This window comes from Oncorhynchus keta, chromosome 10 (genome assembly GCF_023373465.1).
Source record: "Oncorhynchus keta strain PuntledgeMale-10-30-2019 chromosome 10, Oket_V2, whole genome shotgun sequence".
Taxonomy (NCBI): domain Eukaryota; kingdom Metazoa; phylum Chordata; class Actinopteri; order Salmoniformes; family Salmonidae; genus Oncorhynchus; species Oncorhynchus keta.
This window is the reverse complement of record NC_068430.1, coordinates 18,217,543-18,241,031: the sequence shown is the minus strand read 5'-3', so window position 1 is coordinate 18,241,031 and position 23,489 is coordinate 18,217,543. Positions and strand designations below refer to the sequence as shown.

Below are 23,489 nucleotides of genomic sequence, written 5' to 3'. Positions count from 1 at the left end.
TTCTTCAGCCTTCAGTCTGTTGTCTCTGGTTTGAGGTAACATCTTTGTCCATCAACTGCTGGCTTTATAACGAGCTATGCCCACAAAAAGCCAGCAAAGCACTGCTCAGCACCGTGGTGCCACAAAGGATGTCCACTCCACACTCATCTTCAAGGTACAGAGGACAGATGACCAGAGGACTAGACACTGTGTTGATGGGTCAGACTGAAGCTAGTTGTCCGTCATGGTGATGGTCAGATAGATGTGTAGCTGTGTCACTCAGGGAGGTGTGGCTGAGGGCGTGGCCTCTCAGGCTCTCTGAGTTGGCTGATGTTATCTGTATTCGAGACAGGCCAGTCAGTCACAGTGCAGAGCAGGTCTGAACATGGTGCCCCAGTGATGATGGTGTCTCATAATCCCTATAAAAGCACTCATATGCCATTATAAGCACCTGAAATGGACATGAAATGAAACATTTGAATCAAATCAAAGTTTGTCATATGCGCCGAATACAACAGGTGTATTAGACCTTACAGTGAAATGCTTACTTACAGGCTCTAACCAATATTGCAAAAAAGGTATGAGGTGAACAATAGGTAAGTAAAGAAATAAAAACAACAGTAAAAAGACAGTGAAAAACAGTAGTGAGGCTATAAAAGTAGAGAGGCTATATACAGTAGCGAGGCTATATACAGACATTGGTTAGTCTGGCTGATTGAGGTAGTATGTACATGTAGATATGGTTACTTTCATAGAGTATAATTGAGAGAGCGCGAGAGAGAAGTATTTTTTATTATTTTTTATTGAATATTCGAAACATACAATATACCTGCAGTGAAGCCGCTCAATAACTACAGTGCCTTACGAAAATATTCGGCCCCCTTGAACTTTGCGACCTTTTGCCACATTTCAGGCTTCAAACATAAAGATATAAAAACTGTATTTTTTTGTGAAGAATCAACAACAAGTGGGACACAATCATGAAGTGGAACGACATTTATTGGATATTTCTAACATTTTTAAAACAATCCAAAAACTGAAAAATTGGGCGTGCAAAATTATTCAGCCGCTTTACTTTCAGTACAGCAAACTCTCTCCAGAAGTTCAGTGAGGATCTCTGAATGATCCAATGTTGACCTAAATGACTAATGATGATAAATACAATCCACCTGTGTGTAATCTCTCCGTATAAATGCACCTGCACTGTGATAGTCTCAGAGGTCCGTTATACTTTCGCAAGGCACTGTACATCATACCAGTCATCAAACAGATTCCCATTCAGAGCGACACACACAAGCATCCAGGTTCAATGCCCTGCTCAAGGGCATGTTGACCAATCTACCACCAGGCCAAAAAACATGAACCCGAACCCTCCAAGATCCCCCCCACAGTTCCCCAATAGCTGTCCCTCAACCATTCGACAGCTAGTAAAAAATACAATTCATTCCATTCCCCACCCCAAGATCCCCCTATGCACCAACAACCAAGAGAATGAACCCCCACCCCAAGATCCCCCCTATGCACCAAGAGAATGAACCCCCACCCCAAGATCCCCCCTATGCAGCAACAACCAAGAGAATGAACCCCCACCCCAAGATCCCCCCTATGCACCAACAACCAAGAGAATGAACCCCCACCCCAAGATCCCCCCTATGCACCAAGAGAATGAACCCCCACCCCAAGATCCCCCCTATGCACCAACAACCAAGAGAATGAACCCCCACCCCAAGATCCACATGCAAGATCCCCTATGCACCAACAACCAAGAGAATGAACCCCACCCCAAGATCCCCCTATGCACCAACAACCAAGAGAATGAACCCCACCCCAAGATCCCCCTATGCACCAACAACCAAGAGAATGAACCCCCACCCCAAGATCCACATGCAAGATCCCCTATGCACCAACAACCAAGAGAATGAACCCCCACCCCAAGATCCCCCCTATGCACCAACAACCAAGAGAATGAACCCCCACCCCAAGATCCCCCTATGCACCAAGAGAATGAACCCCCCCCCAGGATCCCCCTATGCACCAACAACCAAGAGAATGAACCCCCACCCCAAGATCCCCCTATGCACCAACAACCAAGAGAATGAACCCCCACCCCAAGATCCCCCCTATGCACCAACAACCAAGAGAATGAACCCCCACCCCAAGATCCCCCCTATGCACCAACAACCAAGAGAATGAACCCCCACCCCAAGATCCCCCCTATGCACCAACAACCAAGAGAATGAACCCCCACCCCAAGATCCCCCCTATGCACCAACAACCAAGAGAATGAACCCCCACCCCAAGATCCCCCCTATGCACCAACAACCAAGAGAATGAACCCCACCCCAAGATGGCCCCCTATGCACCAACAACCAAGAGAATGAACCCCCACCCCAAGATCCCCCTATGCACCAACAACCAAGAGAATGAACCCCCACCCCAAGATCCCCCAATGCACCAACAACCAAGAGAATGAACCCCACCCCAAGATCCCCCAATGCACCAACAACCAAGAGAATGAACCCCCACCCCAAGATCCCCCCTATGCACCAACAACCAAGAGAATGAACCCCTACCCCAAGAACCCCCTATGCACCAACAACCAAGAGAATGAACCCCACCCCAAGATCCCCCTATGCACCAACAACCAAGAGAATGAACCCCCACCCCAAGATCCCCCTATGCACCAACAACCAAGAGAATGAACCCCCACCCCAAGATCCCCCTATGCACCAACAACCAAGAGAATGAACCCCCACCCCAAGATCCCCCCTATGCACCAACAACCAAGAGAATGAACCCCACCCCAAGATCCCCCAATGCACCAACAACCAAGAGAATGAACCCCCACCCCAAGATCCCCCCTATGCACCAACAACCAAGAGAATGAACCCCCACCCCAAGATCCCCCTATGCACCAACAACCAAGAGAATGAACCCCACCCCAAGATCCCCCAATGCACCAACAATCAAGAGAATGAACCCCCACCCCAAGATCCCCCTATGCACCAACAACCAAGAGAATGAACCCCCACCCCAAGATCCCCCAATGCACCAACAACCAAGAGAATGAACCCCACCCCAAGATCCCCCTATGCACCAACAACCAAGAGAATGAACCCCCACCCCAAGATCCCCCCAATGCACCAACAATCAAGAGAATGAACCCCCACCCCAAGATCCCCCTATGCACCAACAACCAAGAGAATGAACCCCTACCCCAAGATCCCCCTATGCACCAACAACCAAGAGAATGAACCCCTACCCCAAGATCCCCCCAATGCACCAACAACCAAGAGAATGAACCCCCACCCCAAGATCCCCCCTATGCACCAACAACCAAGAGAATGAACCCCCACCCCAAGATCCCCCCAATGCACCAACAATCAAGAGAATGAACCCCCACCCCAAGATCCCCCCTATGCACCAACAACCAAGAGAATGAACCCCTACCCCAAGATCCCCCCAATGCACCAACAATCAAGAGAATGAACCCCCACCCCAAGATCCCCCCAATGCACCAACAACCAAGAGAATGAACCCCCACCCCAAGATCCCCCCAATGCACCAACAATCAAGAGAATGAACCCCCACCCCAAGATCCCCCCAATGCACCAACAACCAAGAGAATGAACCCCCACCCCAAGATCCCCCCTATGCACCAACAACCAAGAGAATGAATTAAAGAGAAAAATGGAAAAGACAGAAGACAACAGCAAACAACAATGAAAAAAATATATATAAATAAATAAAACAAAACAATACATTTATAACAAAGGACATCAAGGACAACTGAAATTATTACAGCAATGCCAACTGTATATGTTTGTGTGCATGTCTGGTCACACTATTGTCACACTATTACATGTATGTGTGTGTTTTTGTATGTGTTTATTTGAATGAGCGTGTGTGTATATGCATGTGTACAAACACCTGCACGGCATCAGCCTCAGGCAAAACCAGCATTAGTTGTAAAAACACCGCCACTTATAGTCATTCAAATGTACTTTTATGTTTGATTTGTACTTTTTTAGTTTTTTACTTTTATCTTTGACCATCACTCCACTCCCACTTGTCTCCAATTCCACATCCCAACCCTCAGCTTCCCTCCGCCCATCCCAGCTCTCTCTGCTGGCCACCCACTTCGTATTTCACATATCTTTCAACTATGCTGTGATGTTTAACGTAAAATTTCAATCTATCTAATCGAATAGAATCTACAGATTGCGTGTTGAAGATAAATACTTTTACTAAGAGTATTAGTATATTAGTAAATGACTGACCAGGTCTCTCCAGATCTCCTAACAGTACTATTTATAGGGTCAATTTAAAATCTATGCTATGCATTTTCAGCCATTCCTGAACCTGAGACCAGAAACAAGCTACCTGAGGGCAATACCAAAATAAATGGTCTATTAATTCTGTATCCTCACAACAGAATCTGCAGAGCTTCGATGATTTTATGCCCCAAATATTCAACATTTTGTTGGTGGCAAGAATTCTATTTAATAATTTTACCTGAAAAGCACAAAGTCTTGAATCTTGTGTTGTTTTATATATCAACTCAACTCAAAAATCTCTTCCCAACTATTTTGCAATCTGTATGGCACAGTTGTCAACATCCTGGTCCTCAAATTAAACTGATATACTTTCCTATTTATGCCATTTTTATTCCTCTGCCGGTTTTGATGCTTTATATTGGGCAAACAGACCAGTTTCCTACCGAGCATCACAAACACCAGGAATCTTCCCCTGCAGTTGATCCACTTTCACATTTACCGCTACCCCAGTAATCATCCTTTCAATGGCATCCTTTTCTAGAGCGCAAAACAAGTCACAGCTCTTGTCCCCATTCATGTGGCCTGCTCCCTCTGACCGGCAGAAACCCAAACAATTATCAAAAGACCACGTTGATTTTCTTCTCGTATCAGGTCGGTGAGCTATAATAAGAACTGATTGTGTGTAAATAACTATCCGTCTTTCAAATACGTCCTCAAGGACGTCCAACATTGTGGTTTGTCTTGAACCTCTTCCTTCACAAAAGGTTCCACTGTACTATACATTGTACTATACATTGGCCCACAGTGAAGGTGCCATCGTCGTGGAATGAAACTATAGAAACATTTTACCATAAAGATCCATATCTACAGTCTATACATATTTAAGAGAGAGAGAGAGAGAGAAAAAGAGAGAGAGAAAGAGAGAAAAGAGAGCGAGAGAGAGAGAGCAAGAGAGAGAGAGAGAGAGAGAGCAAGAGAGGGAGAGAGAAAAACAGTGAGAGAGAGAGAAAAAAAATAAAGAGAAAGAGAGAGAAAGAGAAAGAGAGGGGGGAGATGGAGGGAAGGACAGAGAGAAAGAAAAAGTACATATTTTAACAATCGAAGGCGGATGTCACTGGAACAAAGCTTTTCCAGCATCTTTCCTCAGTTCAGTGGCTTCACCCCTCACACAGGGAAGGACTGAGATGATGACCTGAACTAACATCAATGACTGCAGGGGAACCCAATAGAATCAACACACAAAGGATTAATCCAGAAGGTTTGTTTAAGATTGTAATGTTTTTGTGGGTGTCAATAACACCATTTGGTTATGGTTATGATGATGTCATTAATTGATAGCGTAACCCTGTCAAAGTGTGTTTACGAACATATTCAATCAACCCTTATCCCAGTCTGCTGTTCCCACATGCTTCAAGAGGGCCACCATTTTTCCTGTTCCCAAGAAAGCTAAGGTAACTGAGCTAAACGACTACCACCCCGTTGCACTCACTTCCGTCATCATGAAGTACTTTGAGAGACTAGTCAAGGACCATATCACCTCCACCCTACCTGACACCCTAGACCCACTCCAATTTGCTTACCGCCCCCTACAGTGGTAGGCTTGATTACCAACAACGACGAGACGGCCTACAGGGAGGAGGTGAGGGCCCTCGGAGTGTGATGTCAGGAAAATAACCTCACACCCAACGTCAACAAAACAAAGGAGATGATCGTGGACAGCAGAGGGAGCTGCTATCCACATCGACGGGACAGTAGTGGAGAGGGTAGTAAGTTTTAAGTTCCGCGGCGTACACATCACAGACAAATTGAATTGGTCCACCCACACAGACAGAGTGGTGAAGAAGGTGCAGCAGCGCCTCTTCAACCTCAGGAAGCTGACGAAATTCGGCTTGTCACCAAAAGCACTCACAAACTTCTACAGATGCACAATCGAGAGCATCCTGTCGGGCTGTATCACCGCCTGTTACGGCAACTGGTCCGGCCAGAACCGTAAGGCTCTCCAGAGGGTAGTGAGGTCTGCACAACGGATAGTGAGGTCTGCAGGCAAACTACCTGCCCTCCAGGACACCTACACCACCCGATGTCACAGGAAGGCCATAAAGATCATCAAGGACAACAACCACCTGAGCCACTGCCTGTTCACCCCGCTATCATCCAGAAGGCGAGGTCAGTACAGGTGCATCAAAGCAGGGACCGAGAGACTGAAAAAAAGCTTCTATCTCAAGGCCATCAGACTGTTAAACAGCCACCACTAACATTGAGTGGCTGCTGCCAACATACTGACTTAACTCTAGCCACTTCAATAATGTAAAAATTGATGAAAAATTGATCACTAGCCACTTTAAACAATGCCACGTCATATAATGTTTACATACCCTACATTACTCATTTCATATGTATATACTGTACTCTATACCATCTACTGCATCTTGCCATCTTTATGTAATATATGAATCACTAGCCACTTTAAACAATGCCACTTTTATATGTTTACATACCCTACATTACTCATCTCATATGTATATACTGTACCCGATACTGCATCTTGCCTATGCCGTTATGTACCATCACTCATTCATATATTTGTATGAACATATTCTTCATTCCTTTACACTTGTGTGTATAAGGTAGTTGTTTTGAAATTGTTAGGTTAGATTACTCGTTGGTTATTTCTGCATTGTCGGAACTAGAAGCACTAGCATTTCGCTACACTCGCATTAACATCTGCTAACCATGTGTATGTGACAAATAACATTTGATTTGATTTGATTACAGTTTATCAGAATTGCAACAACAACAAAAACTATACATGAAGATAATATTTAGATTGTTATCTGTATCAACTATACATGAAGATAATATTTAGATTGTTATCTGTATCAACTATACATGAAGATAATATTTAGATTGTTATCTGTATCAACTATACATGAAGATAATATTTAGATTGTTATCTGTATCAACTATACATGAAGATAATATTTAGATTGTTATCTGTATCAACTATACATGAAGATAATATTTAGATTGTTATCTGTATCAACTATACATGAAGATAATATTTAGATTGTTATCTGTATCAACTATACATGGTTATTTTGTCTTCAAATATAATTACTAAACTAACTGCTGTGCTTTATTTTGGATATGTATTGGTTGAAGAATCAAACGAAGCCAGACTTTGATTTAGCATTTTTTATGTATTTTACATAATAACTAAGATTTGGTTTTGCTGCACTAAATCATCTTCCTCTTGGTCAAAGTAATCATGAAAACAATGTCTACCTCTCCTAGAGACTCCATGTCCGCTGCAGTGATATCAGATCAGGGGCCAAGTGAGGAAAACGGTGGCTTCAGAGTTTTTCTCTAATGCAATTTTAACACTGACATTTTTTCTTGCTGTCCATTGTTTTCCAGAATTAGCCATGATGATGGAGAGAGCTGCCCTGCTGGTGTTCTGCTGTCTGGTGACGGCTGTATCAGACGTCTGTATCAGGCTCCCCACTCTGGCCATCTATCAGGTACTGTAAGAAGCCAAACATTCTGCATAACAGCAATTTCATTTACAATCCAGTAATTTCAATAGTATTCAAATATGTTGCAGAATATTAACCAACATGCTAATTTGACAAATGTCTACCACGGGTTGTATGACATATGACAAAAGATAGCTTATTTTGCTTCAATGTGACTTAAAAAAAACTACAATCTCAGAACTGGAAATTATCACTTCACCTAACTATAATTGAGATAATGGCATTTAAAATATGGTAGATTTTTGACATAGCATGTGAAAACAAACTGTTCACTTATACACAGTCATGTCCACAAAAAAATATTTGTTCATGTGGGTAGGCTTATCAGCATCACATGCTCTGCAGCCAAGAACCGCTCGATGCATTTGTTTGCGTCAGACAGACATGGGGGAGAGGGCCTGTGAGGCGTTTGTTGGCACGATTCTCACAATTGTCGTCTTTGAGACATATTTGACGATCATGGAAACATCTCAGGAACAGTGTGCCTAGTTTAGGAACAGTGTGCCTATGTCTGTCTGATGCAAACAAATGCATCGAGCTGTTAATGTCACTACACTTCCTGAATCGACTGAATGACATTTGGAATTGACCCCTCAAGCCTGTGTCACTGTCACATGACTCCACACCTAGTTTCAAATACTATTTGAAATAATTTCAAATACTTTAGCTGTGTTGGATTGAGCTTGCCTGTCGCAATGGAACCAATAGAAACTCTTGAAAGTGCAAACCCTGGCCATCTGCCACAAAGATTTCATTTGAACCCAGGCCTGCATGATTCTTCTCTCTGTCTCTCTGTAGAGAGGCCTATGAGAAGATCCTTGGTGTTCCCAATGGAAACTGACAACAGCTACGTGGAGCTGGTCCCTCAGAAGGATCTTGACATGGGAGCCTTCACCCTGTGCATGCGTGTGGCCACAGAACTGGCAAAGGGCAACCGTGACATCATCTTGTTCGCCTACCGTACACTACTACGACGAGCTCAACGTGTGGAGAGAAGCTGACGGCAGGTACGGTCTGTATTTGAGTGGGGACGGGCTCTTCTTCCACCTACCTGAGTTCAACACCTTCCAGACCCACCTCTGTCTCACCTGGGACTCGAAGTCAGGTATGGCCGCGTTCCATGTAGATGGGAAGAGGAGCATTAGGAAGGTGTATAAACCAGGACACAAAGTGCAGAATGGAGGTAAGGTCATCCTGGGACAGGATCCAGACTCTTTCCTGAAGGACTTTGACAGCAAGCAGAGTTTCATCGGAGAGATCACAGACGTCAACATGTGGGACTACGTGCTCTCCGATGCCATGATAGAGGCTTTGCATGTTGGGAAACGTATGTCCAGAGGGAACATTTTTGACTGGGAAACCATAGAGCTCATAGTCAATGGGAATGTCAAGGTGATCACTGAAGAGTTGTAAGGTGTCTCCAAGGCACCAACAACATGCTCTCCATCTAGGGGTGCTGCACTGTGGCCTGACCCTGTGCTCTCTCAACTGTGTGTCAGTGTGATGTATGTTATCTGAGGGAGTTAAGAAATTACAGAAAATTAATATGGAGAATAAAGTTGTATTAGTTTGAGTCCCTGTCTCATCTCAACAAATATAAAGTTCCCAACGGGCACAAGCACATGTTTTTTTATTTGAGTGTGTGTGGGGGGGTGTGGGTGTGTGGGTGGGTGGGGGAGGGGGGTGCTAACATTTTAACACTGATGTAATCGCATAGATAAACAGCAGGGGGCAATCCATTATACATTTTGACTGATGACAGCGTGGGGGTGCAGAATTTAAAGGCAAGTCGAGACTAACTGATTCACAAATCACCTTGCATCATAAATAACTACTCAATATTATTTGCAGATCAGTCAGTCAGACACTATTACCTATGAATAGGGTGGCAGGTAACCTACCAGTTAGAGCGGCGAGGTTGCCAGTTCGAGTCCTTGGTCAATAAGAAAACTCTGGCACGAAGTGAGCTGGCAACCAGAGGGTTGCTGGTATCAGATCCTAGATGCCATTGCCTGCCCTTGAGCAAGGCACATAACCCCCCACAACAACAGCTCCGCAGGTGCCCAGTGTGGCAGCTCCCTGCACCTCTCCAAAACATGTATGTGTCTATCAGAGGGGTTGGGTTAAAAGCTGAAGTAAAATTTTGGTTGGACTTTGTGTGTAATTGACCAATAAAGTGATCCTAAACTTAAATCACATGTTTTATGTTCTTGAACACAGCCAGTGAGGTACAGTACTGGCAAACACACAGATGAGTTCAAGGTTGAGTTCCTCCCCGACTACAGCGCCTCGATAGGTATTTAACATATCAACTAACTACATGATATAGCAATCTGATGCACAGTCGATGGCGTGACCTACGTCAAGCAAGTAAAGTCGTGCGAGTGTGTCGTAAATGCTAAAATAGCTATAAGAGTTGCACACACAACGTACAATGCGCATTGTGAGAGATGCTGCACACTTCTCTTTTTTAGAACTATTCTTGCAACATTTCCAAAGTCCGTTTTCTGTCCCGTATTCTGTCATTGTTGTACTACGGTTGTAAGGGAAGGCTCTTTCCGTAGTGTCCCAATAGCTTTTACATTTGTTTCCTTTACTTGTCTCATTCCATTCAAGGCCCCTTCATTACATCTGAATAAACTGATCACTTTTTTTATGGTAGCGAGGAGACAAGGGAGGGAAGCCATTGCAGACTTGATTATAACATGGCCAGCGTATGGTAGTGGTTATGATACTGTATTTATTTGTACAACTCCACCAGAATAAAAATGCTTCATAAGTATAGAAGCACTGCAAATGTTTATACAGAACATAGTACATTCTTTCTCTCTTTGTTTTCAGTCTTTTAAACCCAGAGAAGAAGCTGGGAGCCATAAAGTGAAGTGCCAGTCAGACATTTGAAAGGGCACCTACAAACCGGATCTCACATCTGTTCAGACAAAACAGAGTTACAGGGGACAGCAAAACAATGTCAAGAAGCCGATGTTCCGTTCCCACTCAGAACGCAGTTTGAAAATCTCATGATTTACAGAAGTCAAGTTAAAACAAGCTATTTGTAAGCATTCAAGGCATACACGTACTTACACTCCCCTACGTATTTATTTGGACAGTGAAGCTAAAACTTTTAATTTGGCTCTATACTCCAGCATTTTGGATTTGAGAGCAAACTTTTATTTTTTTATATGAAGCTATAGTAAAGTGTCACCTTTTATTTGAGGGTATTTTCATGCATATCTGTTTTACCGTTTAGAAATGAATGCACTTTATGTATCTCGTCCCCCATTTTAAGGTGTCGTACATATTTGGACACATTCACTTATAGTACAGTCAATTTAGTCAAAAGTTTAGTATTTGGTAACATTACCAATAACAGGGGAGGTATGATATTTATGCCTCTAATTTTTCACTAATTATTCACAATTTGTTCATGATTATGCATACTCATGGTAGCATCCAAATGAATGTGGAAGTGTTCAGAAGTGTTCATTCTTATTTACAATAAAAGTGACTACAACATGACAAAATACATTATTTAACATTAATTTCTATTAGGCCCAAAATCATCTGAAACACAACCAAAACAAACTGCAAATGCATCCAACAAGTGTGTAGAGTCACAAGCTTGATGTAGTCATTGCGTGCTACGAATATTGGACCAATATTAAACCTTTGACAAATTGACTTGATACATCAAGTGCTTTCATTTCTAAATGGTAAAACAGATTAAAAATACCCTCAAATAAAAGGTGACATTATGTACTGTTGCCTCACAAATCATTTTCTCAGCTACTCGCCCAAGCCTCTCCAGGTTCTCCTTTACCCAAATCCAGATAGCAGATGTTCTGAAAGAGCTGCAAAACCTGGACCCGTACAAATGAGCTGGGCTTGACAATCTGGACCCTCTATTTCTGAAACTATCCGCCGCCATTGTCGCAACCCCTATTACCAGCCTGTTCAACCTCACTTTCATATCGTCTGAGATCCCCAAGGATTGGAAAGCTGCCGCAGTCATCCCCCTCTTCAAAGGGGGAGACACCCTGGACCCAAACTGTTACAGACCTATATCCATCCTGCCCTGCCTATCTAAGGTCTTCGAAAGCCAAGTCAACAAACAGATCACTGACCATCTCGAATCCCACCGTACCTTCTCCGCTGTGCAATCTGGTTTCCGAGCCAGTCACGGGTGCACCTCAGCCACGCTCAAGGTACTAAACGATATCATAACCGCCATCGATAAAAGACAGTACTGTGCAGCCGTCTTCATCGACCTTGCCAAGGCTTCGACTCTGTCAATCACCATATTCTTATTGGCAGACTCAGTAGCCTCGGTTTTTCTGATGACTGCCTTGCCTGGTTCACCAACTACTTTGCAGACAGAGTTCAGTGTGTCAAATCGGAGGGCATGCTGTCCGGTCCTCTGGCAGTCTCTATGGGGGTGCCACAGGGTTCAATTCTCGGGCCGACTCTTTCCTCTGTATATATCAATGATGTTGCTCTTGCTGCGGGCGATTCCCTGATCCACCTCTACGCAGACGACACCATTCTGTATACTTCCGGCCCGTCCTTGGACACTGTGCTATCTAACCTCCAAACGAGCTTCAATGCCATACAACACTCCTTCCGTGGCCTCCAACTGCTCTTAAACGCTAGTAAAACCAAATGCATGCTTTTCAACCGATAGCTGCCTGCACCCGCACGCCCGACTAGCATCACCGACCTGGATGGTTCCGACCTAGAATATGTGGACATCTATAAGTACCTAGGTGTCTGGCTAGACTGTAAACTCTCCTTCCAGACTCATATCAAACATCTCCAATCTAAAATCAAATCTAGAGTTGGCTTTCTATTCCGCAACAAAGCCTCCTTCACTCACGCCGCCAAACTTACCCTAGTAAAACTGACTATCCTACCGATCCTCGACTTCGGCGATGTCATCTACAAAATAGCTTCCAACACTCTACTCAGCAAACTGGATGCAGTTCATCACAGTGCCATCCGTTTTGTTACAAAAGCACCTTATACCACCCACCACTGCGACCTGTATGCTCTAGTCGGCTGGCCCTCGCTACATATTCGTCGCCAGACCCACTGGCTCCAGGTCATCAACAAGTCCATGCTAGGTAAAGCTCCAGCTTATCTCAGTTCACTGGTCACGATGGCAACACCCACCCGTAGCATGCGCTCCAGCAGGTGTATCTCACTGATCATCCCTAAAGCCAACACCTCATTTGGCCGCCTTTCATTCTAGTTCTCTGCTGCCTGTGACTGGAACGAATTGCAAAAATTGCTTTAGTTGGAGAATTTTATCTCCCTTACCAACTTCAAACATCTGCTATCTGAGCAGCTAACCGATCGCTGCAGCTGTACATAGTGTATCGGTAAATAGCCCACCCAATATTACCTACCTCATCCCCATACTGTTATTTATTTACTTTTCTGCTCTTTTGCACACCAATATCTCTACCTGTACATGACCATCTGATCATTTATCACTCCAGTGTTATCTGCACCCACAAGGGTGCGTTCTGAGCCCTCTGCTGTAGTCCCTGTTCACCCACAACTGCATGGCCACGCACGCCTCCAACTCAATCAAGTTTGGGGACGACAACAGTGGTAGGCTTGATTACCAACAACGACGAGACGGCCTACAGGGAGGAGGTGAGGGCCTCAATCTGCAAAATTGTAATTATTCGCCTACCTCCTCATGCCTTTTACACACAATGTATAGAGACTTTTTTTTTCTACTGTGTTATTGACTTGTCAATTGTTTACTCCATGTGTAACTCTGTTGTCTGTTCACACTGCTATGCTTCATCTTGGCCAGGTCGCAGTTGCAAATGAGAACTTGTTCTCAACTAGCCTACCTGGTTAAATAAAAGTGAAATAAATTTAAAATTTAAATTAAGTACTTTAAAAATATATACATTACAACACTACAAAGGGTGTATTGCACCCAGAAGAAAAAGCAGTACACTTAATCCCCATTTCTTTATTTATTTCATTACAAAAACATGTGATTTTATTGAATTGCCCATCAAAATGTTGTTCTAGAGGGGGTTAGGTCTTTATTGTAAGGGGAAAATAGCTCATGTAATTCCTTGAGAAGACAAGCATACATTACAGACTTATGATGAACATGTCAGTGAAGCCACCATCAAACTTCATCAAAAGGACTTGTAAAAAAAATCAATGGCTTACTTCCTGATGCACCTTTTGATACATAGCCATAGTAGATGGGCACAGAACGTGGAACGCAGAAAAAAAATATCCATCCCAATTACATTATGAAACCATAAATGATATCCAACCAAGCCAGTTGTGAAAAAAATAAAAATATGAAAAAAAAGGCCAAACAAAGTTACAGAAAAATGAAGTGCAAGGATGGTTGTTTCCAGTCCTCAGTAAGAGTATTGTGTCAGAGTCTGTCCGGACCCTCTACCAACACCTTGGATTATAACATTTATTCTTTTCAAGTTGAAAAAGAAAGGTGAAACTGCATTTCAAATTGTCCATTGGATTCATGGTATAACCTCTGACAGTCTGATGGTTGACGATGTGTCAAACGAATCCTTGAAAACCAAAAACTAAGCATCTTTAAATCTTCTTCAATCTTGTCATTTACTTGCAAGTCTGAAAGAGAAGAAAATACATACATTAGAATGTTTGTTGTAAGCGTTAAAATAATCATCTAATTTAAAGCCTTTTAACTGAATGACAAGTCCTGGATACATGTTTAACACATCTGATGTGTTAAACTTCCTCATGCATTTCTTTACAGCATAAAGACAGGACTTTCTCAGCAACCGAACATGAACTGCAGAACAATCAGGATGACATAGGTTAATTCTGAGCTCAGCCAATAATGACACCACACATGTTGCATCTGAGAATAACTATGTACAATGGCAGGCAATATGAAGATGAATAAAATGGTGACAGACAGGATGTTAAAGGTCAAATCCATATTGCAATAAAGATAAATAGAGCTCTCGGTTAATAACAATGTGCACTATAGCTTATTTTATTTGTATTTTCCTTTAAACTACTACTAGTTTGATGGTTTTAGCCATCAATTGTCCCATTAACAAATAACCCATATTAGCAAACTCATTTCAAATCTCTCTAGTATAGGCTACTTATCGTAATGAAAGACATCAGCAAAATGCCTGCGATGAGTGATCGGTATGGTTGATGTCGATTATTTTTGGTTTATAGTCCCAGCTGTAAAAGGTGAGCAGATGATTTTGTGGTGGGATGAGCAAGATGCTGGCCAGAACACTAGATAGAGAGTGAGTCCTGACTGCACCACACAGCCATGCATTATACAGGGCAATGGGGATGCACTGGGATGCAGTCCATAGAGATGCCCTTACTTCAGCCTGGAAGACTGGCCCTTTGTTATTAGAAAACGGGCCTTTACCGCAGGCTCCTATACTTTGCCAACCTACTACTTTGCTCTGCAGCAATCCTGAAAAAGAGAAATGTAGCAAGGAGTACACAGGAGAGTTAAGGAGACAGGCAGTCACTATAAGAGACAGTGGCTAAAGAAAGAAAAGCAAGTCAGGCAAGCAGAAACAAGTCAAAATTAAATCCACTGACACCACATCAACCAGAAGAATCATTAGACTATCAAATGGTTGAAAGGACTCGGTTAGAAAATGGCATGAACAAGGTGCAGTAATTCCACAGTAAAATTGGCCAATTAGACTAACGTCTTCAGCCAGTGACACATATTACCTCTGTCTCTATGGCCTTTGGAGAGAAGGTATGAGGGGAATCACCCACACGGTGCAATCTGGCCAGGCCCTCATGGTCCCAGTGGTTATACGCTCTACAGTGGAGTCTCCACTATTCTGCTAGCCTGGCACGGCCAGGGGGGAAATCACAGGTGACACACACCAAGGGGGCAGTGCGCCACCGTAGGCTCTTACACACCCTCTCAAGGGCCCTGAGTGAAGTAGTCAGCCACATCTCTGACAATCAACAAAGAGGTCCAAAACCCCCCCCAGAGTCCTTGTCATATTAAACTCCCCCCCCCAGAGTCCTTGTCATATTAATATCCCCCCCAGAGTCCTTGTCATATTAAAAGCCTCCCCAGAGTCCTTGTCATATTAAAAAGACATCAAACTTTCTACATGTGGTAGAGAGCTCTCTAGAGAGAAACTGACAGTCTGTGTTGCGATCGCTAACAGTAGCCATACCTAACCTCGGGCTCTACAGTGCGACCATTTTACTTGCACATGCGCCTAAATAGTTGGCTGCGCAGCCTGGCATTTTTTATTTATGAGCACCAGTGTGCCTAGAGAAATGAAGGATTCTAGCTTAAGTACCTGAAACATGTTTAATTGTGCTCCTAAATGTCTTACTGTGCGCCTACATTTTTCTAATTTTCACCACTGCTCCTTGTAAAAAAGGTCAGCGTAGAGCTCTGGCCATACCTCTTCACTGCTTTCTGGGCCAACATGCGGTTTCCAGCCAGGAAGGTAAGACTGCCAATGATAGCCAGGTACTTGAGGGTCTGGAACATGTTGAGGTGAGTCCAGTAGACGTACATCAGACCCAGCATGCCTGAAACAACAAGAACAGAGTAAAGGTGATCAACTAGGAAAAATATATACAGCCTTCAAAAAGTTCACCCCCCTTGACTGTTTACACATTGTTGCGTTACAGCTTGAATATAAATGGTTTTAATTAAGATTGTCATAATCCCCCATAATGTGAAAGTGGAAATGTTCGTTGAACATTTTCAAAATGAATAAACAATTAAAAGCTGAAATGTCTTGAGTCATTCATTATTATTATGTAGAGGAAGGAAACTGATCAGGGATTTCACCATGTGGCCAATGGTGATTTTAAAACAGTTAGAGTTTAATGGTTGTGATATGAGAAAACTGAGGGTGGAACAACACTGCAGTTACTCCACATTTCTAACCTAAATGACAAAGTGAAGAGAAGGAAGCCTGTACAGATTAGAACATATTCCAAAAACATGCATCCTGTTTGCAACAAGGCACTTAAGTAATACTGCAAAGAAATTAACTTTTTGTCCTGAATACAATGAGTTATGTTTTGGGCAAATCCAACACAAAACATCCCTGAGTACCACTCTTCAAATTTTAAAGCATGGTGGTAACTGCATCATGTTATGGGTATACTTGTCATTGGCAAGGACTAAGGATCCTAGAGGAAAATGTTATTTCCAACAGACACTGGGAGACAAATTCACCTCTCAGCAGGACAATAACCTAAAACACAAGGCAAAATCTACACTGGAGTTGCTTACCAAGACAACATTGAACTTTCGAGTGAATAGTTAGTTTTGACTTAAAACTACAGCAAGATATGAAAATGGCTTCCTTGCAATGATCAAAAACCAACTTGACAGAGCTTGAAGAAGTTTTTTTAATAATAAAAAAGGGCAAATATTGTACAATCCAGGTGTGTAAATTGCTTAAGAGACTTACACAAAAAGACTCTCAGCTGTAATCACTGCCAAATGTGTTTCTAACATGTATTGTCTCTGGGAGTGAATACTTATCTAATCAAGATATATTAGTGTTCTATTATTCATTTTAAAAAAGTATATAATTTTTCCTTTCACATTGCTGATTCATTTTTGAAGATCGTTGACCAAAAATGTCAATTAAATCAATTTGAATCCCACCTTGTAACAACAAAATTTGGAAAAAGTTAAGGGGTGTAAATACTTCCTGAAGGCACTGTATCTGTGGAGTGACAATGCCAGTAGTTTCCATTGTAACCCTAGACTCAGAACTACATCATTGCTCAGTACTCACATGCGTGGCCCACATGGAAGAGCACAGAGCTGGGGGAGAGGCTGAAGTTTGAGATGTTGGCACCGAGTTTGAACCACTGAACAGAGAGGGAGAGAGAAGAATAAACTATACCACAACAGTACAAAAACCACAACAGTACAAAGGGTCTGAAAAGAGATTGTCCAGGTAGCACACAATGCAGTGATCCAAGCCTTACACAGCAAGGACAATGTCGTCACTCAAAACTGTAAATGTCATAGAAGATACATTTTATGTCATACAGCATTGCTATTGTAATTTCAAATTAAAATCAGTGTTCAGTTAAATCAAAAACCTAGGCTCATTCAGGGTGTACCAAGGCTTTATTCTAAGCCTGGGTAAATACAAAACATTCAGACTGAATAGAGGCAGATTTGAACCCTTTCTAAAAGGTTACCATTGAACAATTCCAAACATAGAGAAGTAAAGCGAGCCTCACCAGAATAAGCAGCAGGAGGAACGGAGAGAGGACGAGGGCTGTGAAGGTGTTAGACACCACCGTGGGTGGCTTCTTCTCAGGCTCCCGGAACAAGTGCTACAGAGGAGGAGAACATCATTCAAGTCCAGTTATTTATCCATTTATTATACAACGGGTGGGTCTAATCCTGAATGCTGATTGGTTAAAACTGCATAGCAGCCGGTGTCTATTCCACAAGTTACCACCAGCTAAATCTATGAAGTTAAAATGCCTATTTACTCTGTTCCATTTGATTACGCAATTGCCCAGCAATTTATAAACTTGATCTCACAAGTGTCCTGATGAGTGAGCAGATTTTCTATGCGCGCCTCATTAGCTCATTTTTATGGATGTGTCCAGATAAATGTCACTAGAAACAGCTTAAACAAATGCGGCTACTCTGTTATTCTGTTTTTTTGACGCGACTAAGATAATTACATTGCCAGCCAGTGTGGAAATAGAACATTTAGAACAAACAACTGGGTTGCGTCCATAGATACAGAACAAAAAGACTGAACGACTGGGTCGCGTCTCTAGCAACCGAACGATAGAACAAATGACCAGCCGGCTTGGGTAGCAACCCTAGATTTGTGTTGGGACTAAATCTTGTGGAGGGATAAAATATTATGAATAAATTCATCAAAATAATGTTAATGAAAATATGTCAATCAGTATTTGAATATGTTGTATCAAAGTGATAATGCCCTCGAAGCCGGTGTTTGGAGTATATATATATTATTGGCACAGTTTGCCAATATATCAAAACACCAGCTTCTTGTGCATTATCACTTAACTAGTTTATCTATCAGCGACTATGCACCCGAGTGAGATTTCTCTCATCTTCATTAGTCATTTCAAGCTATGACTAGTAGCCTCAAGAGTAGCGAAACAAAATGTTACATAACTCATCACAATGTTCAATTATATGCAAGTGTTGGGCTTGTTGTTAACCTGAATATCTGGTTTGGGCATGTAAAGGGTCTTGGACTGGATGGCTGCTGGGGCCTCCTCATCAAGGAACTTCAGGACAACATCAGCCACGTTCCACAGAATGGGGTTCTCCAAGGTGGCATCTCCCACGATGAGGTGGAGGACATAGGTCCCAGACATGGAGTCAAACTCAGACTTCCTCTCTGCTGTGTCCAGCTCAAACTTATAAAGGTTCTTACTGTCCGGCTCAGCAACAAACACAACCTCCTGGCCAGTTTTCTGATTGTGAAACCTCACAAAGGTCTGTAAAGAAAAACAAAATACCCTCAAGAGGTGTAGCACAATGCAATGTTGACAGAATGAGAGCAGGAACATAAAAATGTTAACACAGAAAAAGCTAAATACCTGGTGGGGAGTGAGCTCTACTCCAGTGTTGGCATCCACTAATTGGAAATTCATGGCAAAGTTCTGATGGCTGTCTGCAGTAAAGGAGCCCTTGGCCTTGAAGGGATAGTCCACCCTGAAAATGACATACTTTAGATGTATTTTGTGTGGCTATGGGTAAGGACAACCTCTGTGTTATGGGTCTCACAAGGGCAGTATTAAAATGCCTTCATATACGTGGTTGGGCTCTCTGACCTGGATGTCTTGGTGCCGATGCTCTGGTCCTTATCCACTACAGACAGGTCCATATTAGTGATGGCTACCTCAGTGGACACCTTCACTTTCAGCTGAAGGCAGGTGGAGAGAGAGAGAAATTAAGGAATAAAATGGAACTCATATGAAGAAATTCAAATGAAGCAGAGTGATTGTCACATGTATGGTGAGTCAGAGAAAGCTAAAGTAAATGCTAGAGGTTAATAGTATTCATACCTGGTCAAGTAACATAAAAAGTGATGTACGCTAATGGAAAAGGCTACTTTGTAGGAATAACCTTCCTTGGCAAGCACAATGAACTGCTACTCTTCTGACCAATCCCAAAGAGGCAACTCTGACTTAACTTCCAACAACATTTAGACTAATTGATGGTTCTCAAAATAACAAATCCAAAACTATAGACCTTCTTTACTTGGCATTGTGTGTACCATGCCCCCATTTAAGAAAATACTAAACTACCAAATACTATATAGAAGATTATGTTACATCTATGTGGGTACCAAATGATTCCCAATAAATTTCTCTTGAATAAAAGACGAGCTCACCTCAACCTGATTGGCAACCAATCGGCTGTCCCCGGTGACAGCCACAGTAAACTGGTAATATCCACTGGATGGCTGGCTAGCCATGAAGTTAAGTTCAAAAATGCCACTGTAAAACAGTTGGAAATAATTATTAAACACTACAGCGCTGACATACAAATAACATGCATGAACAGCAGAGATATTTCCCTGACTGCAACGATTTAATTAAAGCTTGGATTCTATAAAACTAAATATTAATCTACACAAAATTATTGTCCAGACAAATTCAAAATCGGTCTGTCTACCATACTTACTTTCTGAGGGAGAAAGGTGCCTGGCTGAGTACAACACTCTTAGAGGCAACAGCTTGTGCAGATTCCACCAGCAGATTGGCTGAGGCAAGAGGATTGGACAGGATGTCTGTCACCAGAAGCTGTGGGTAAAGACAAGGAGGCAGATAAAGGCTCAGTGAAAAGAAAATGGGGTGGAGACCATTACCCAGTGGTGGACAGGCAAGGGCACTGAACAAGGTCCACTAGGGTTCATGTCAACAAGGTTAGGGCTCAAGTAAGAAACACTATTCATGTGACATCCTTCAAAACGTGTTTCCAATTGATGACATCTAAATCATAAACTTAAAAAATTAAAAATGTCACTGGATGATAAACACTGGAGTAGTAGAGGAGAGCATACATGCAGGATTGGCTGGCTGTGGGAGACTGTTGCAGGCCCCTGGGTACTGACGATGACTGGCACGTGGAAGCGGTTGCTGGAGAGAGCTGCAGCAGCACAGGCTACACTGAACGCCTCAGACCGGGAATCCCAGGACTTCTTACTGAACACAGAGTTCACCAGCTGGATCACCTGGTCCTGTGGGGATAAAAGCTCACATTTATAGTAATCTGATAAGATAGCTGGGGTTTCAACTTTTATTGTCACGTGCACAAGTACAATGAAAATCCTTTCTTACTTGCTCTTTCCCAACAATGCAGTAATCGATATCAGTAGTACTATTTGTTATGTAAAAGTCAAGTAGAACAAAAAAAGACACGAGAAATATAAAATAAACATGAGAAAGTAAGCAAGCTACTCTGGAGTTCCATTCCAGAGATCTAATACAGAACACATGATCGGGAAAAAGTCACACCGCCTCATGCAACCTGTGTCCCTTCTACCACCCACATAAATGGTGACAGCAGGTTACCTCTTTCAGAGGAGGCTCCGTGTCCGCATGGTCTGACAGTGTGTAGGCTGCTGTCACAAAGAGGGCGGTCGCCTCAAGTCCCTCCTCAAACTGGAGGTACACTCCACCCAAGTCATCCAATCGTGCTGCCAGATCCTTACAAGGGAGAGAAAGGTTCAAATACAACATCTCTGCTTGAGAAACCAGTTCACATGTGGGAAATTTGCAACTTTGCAAAGTAATTCATCTGACAAAAACTGTAGCTCAGCACCACCTAGTGGACTTGTAAAACTCACCTCAATCTCCTCCAGGATTCCTCCAAGCTCAGCCTGCTGGGAGAGACGGGTGGCAGTCTGGAGTGCAGTAGTGATCCTGTACAGAGAGAAGAAAAAAAACAGTCACTTTACTATGACAAAACAGTGTCAAGTCTTTAGATCAATGGCCATAGGAATGCGTTATCTGTTCAAAAGCGAAGTTTGTTAGAAAGGACAAAGTAACAATGAAGTTCAAAAACCCAAATGATCAAAGAAACGATTCAGCAGCAAGTCTGTTCCATCTGTCAGGCCAGCGGGTATTACTCACGCCAAGACGTTGTCCTCCTTGGCAATACGGGCGACGAGGGCAGCGACGACTTCCTGTGAAGCCAGAGGAAGCCCCAGGGAACTGAGGGCGCTGACAGCTCTGAAGATCTGTGTTACTGTAGAGTCCTCGCTGACTGCTGCCAGAAGGATGTCACGGGTCTCGTTGGATACTGGCATCTAAATATGTCATTCATAAAGAGGGAGAACACAGAGCTAAGCAAGGACTTCACTGGCAGAGCATCCAAAACCACCATCATAAATGTCTTAATTCCATGCAAGCCACCATTTATGTTACTGGAAGAGCAAATAACCTGCTTTTTTGTCATACATAAGTAAGCTCCCTATAGGACTACTTACCTCACAGTCTGAGATGGCCTGACTGGCCTCAGCAGCGAAGAAGAGGGAGTCGACACTCATGGGGTCCAATTGGGCCTTCAGAAACTGACAGGCATCCTGCAAAATAAAAAACAAGGATTTAATAAGGCAACAAGCTGTACAGTAAAACACATAGGTAAACATTGTGGTGATTATAGAAGTGAATAGCCTAAGGTAACTAAACATGCCATAGGCTACACGTTTTGGATACAACAGTCAAGCCTCTTTCCTTCAATAATTCGAAGCTCATTTTTCTTACATTTTCATCAGCAACTGAGGCTCCAAGCTTGTTCAAACCAACGATGGAGTAGTATGCTGATGCCAGGTCTGTGAAGGGTTGGCTCAGGAGGCCTTTAAGTCTCTCCACGTCTGACAGGGAGAGGTGATGGGATGGGGTCAGAGCCTGGGCCCCGAGAGCCACGGTGAGGAGGACCAAGCAGAACACACCTGTGGGGACACATGCATGATGGTTACAGCCAGGTCAGTAGGAGGGGGAAGATTTCAACTATTTGACTTCCCATTTTAGAAGTGTAGACTTGTTTGTAGTCTTGATCATGCAACCATTGCACAGTAACCGATGCAGAACACTCCCATTTCTTAACTAGAGGAACCAGCTAGAAAGCTAGCTAACGTGAGCGATAGATTTGACAACGTTGTGGAAAACTAACGTTGGGAATCATAATACAGACAGCGTACACTTGTATACAATCCAATTCATGATGATGATGTACATGCAAGGTACATGTATAGCAATATCTAGTTAGCTACGAGTCTACGACATCCTAGCTACCTGCTAACGTTAGCTTCCACATTGGTCCTGTCACTCCAGCCTGGAGTCCAGGCGTTACATACTTGCACCCACCATTTGTAGACTTTGGCAATATCAAAATCAGCGCTAGACTACATTACTACATATGGGTGGCAACCAGTAATAAGAAGTTTACTTAGATCGTATTTAGAATTTTAAAAAACGCTTTATACTTACGAGGCTGGGCCATGTCCACTCCAATGATGTATAGATAGATCATTGGCTCACTCTTGTCGTCTAATGTATCGTCACCTAAGAGCCGCAATTGCTTCCGGGTTCCAAGCCTTGGAGACTACAATTTCAAAGACATGGGGTGGTAATTGCATTTTCAGACTTGGTATGTGTTATTATTAAACAACCACCTATC

At 42.9% G+C, this 23,489-nt stretch overlaps 1 protein-coding gene and 1 pseudogene across 4 annotated transcripts; one reads left to right on the top strand and one right to left on the bottom strand.

The window, feature by feature from the left end:
- Positions 1–7,533: 7,533 nt before the first annotated feature.
- On the top strand, positions 7,534–13,634 carry LOC118389630 (pentraxin fusion protein-like; annotated as a pseudogene).
- Positions 13,635–13,765: 131 nt separating this feature from the next.
- On the bottom strand, positions 13,766–23,432 carry LOC118388328 (dolichyl-diphosphooligosaccharide--protein glycosyltransferase subunit 2-like). 4 transcript variants are annotated; one of them, XM_052526604.1, is made up of 17 exons: positions 23,300–23,432; positions 22,574–22,761; positions 22,297–22,392; positions 21,941–22,116; positions 21,655–21,730; positions 21,380–21,514; positions 20,869–21,045; positions 20,490–20,608; positions 20,197–20,302; positions 19,634–19,725; positions 19,400–19,514; positions 19,016–19,297; positions 18,047–18,142; positions 17,590–17,665; positions 16,231–16,360; positions 15,166–15,260; positions 13,766–14,422 (listed from the first exon to the last, which is right to left on the bottom strand). In XM_052526604.1, exons 1-16 carry the CDS (start codon positions 23,340–23,342, stop codon positions 15,209–15,211), a joined length of 1,959 nt encoding a protein of 652 aa, XP_052382564.1. In that variant the 5' UTR covers positions 23,343–23,432; the 3' UTR covers positions 13,766–14,422; positions 15,166–15,208. The 4 variants fall into 4 exon arrangements, with proteins under 4 accessions (XP_052382564.1, XP_052382565.1, XP_052382566.1 ...); XM_052526605.1 differs by lacking the exon at positions 23,300–23,432 and adding an exon at positions 23,105–23,250; XM_052526606.1 differs by lacking the exon at positions 23,300–23,432 and adding an exon at positions 23,177–23,194.
- Positions 23,433–23,489: the final 57 nt, after the last annotated feature.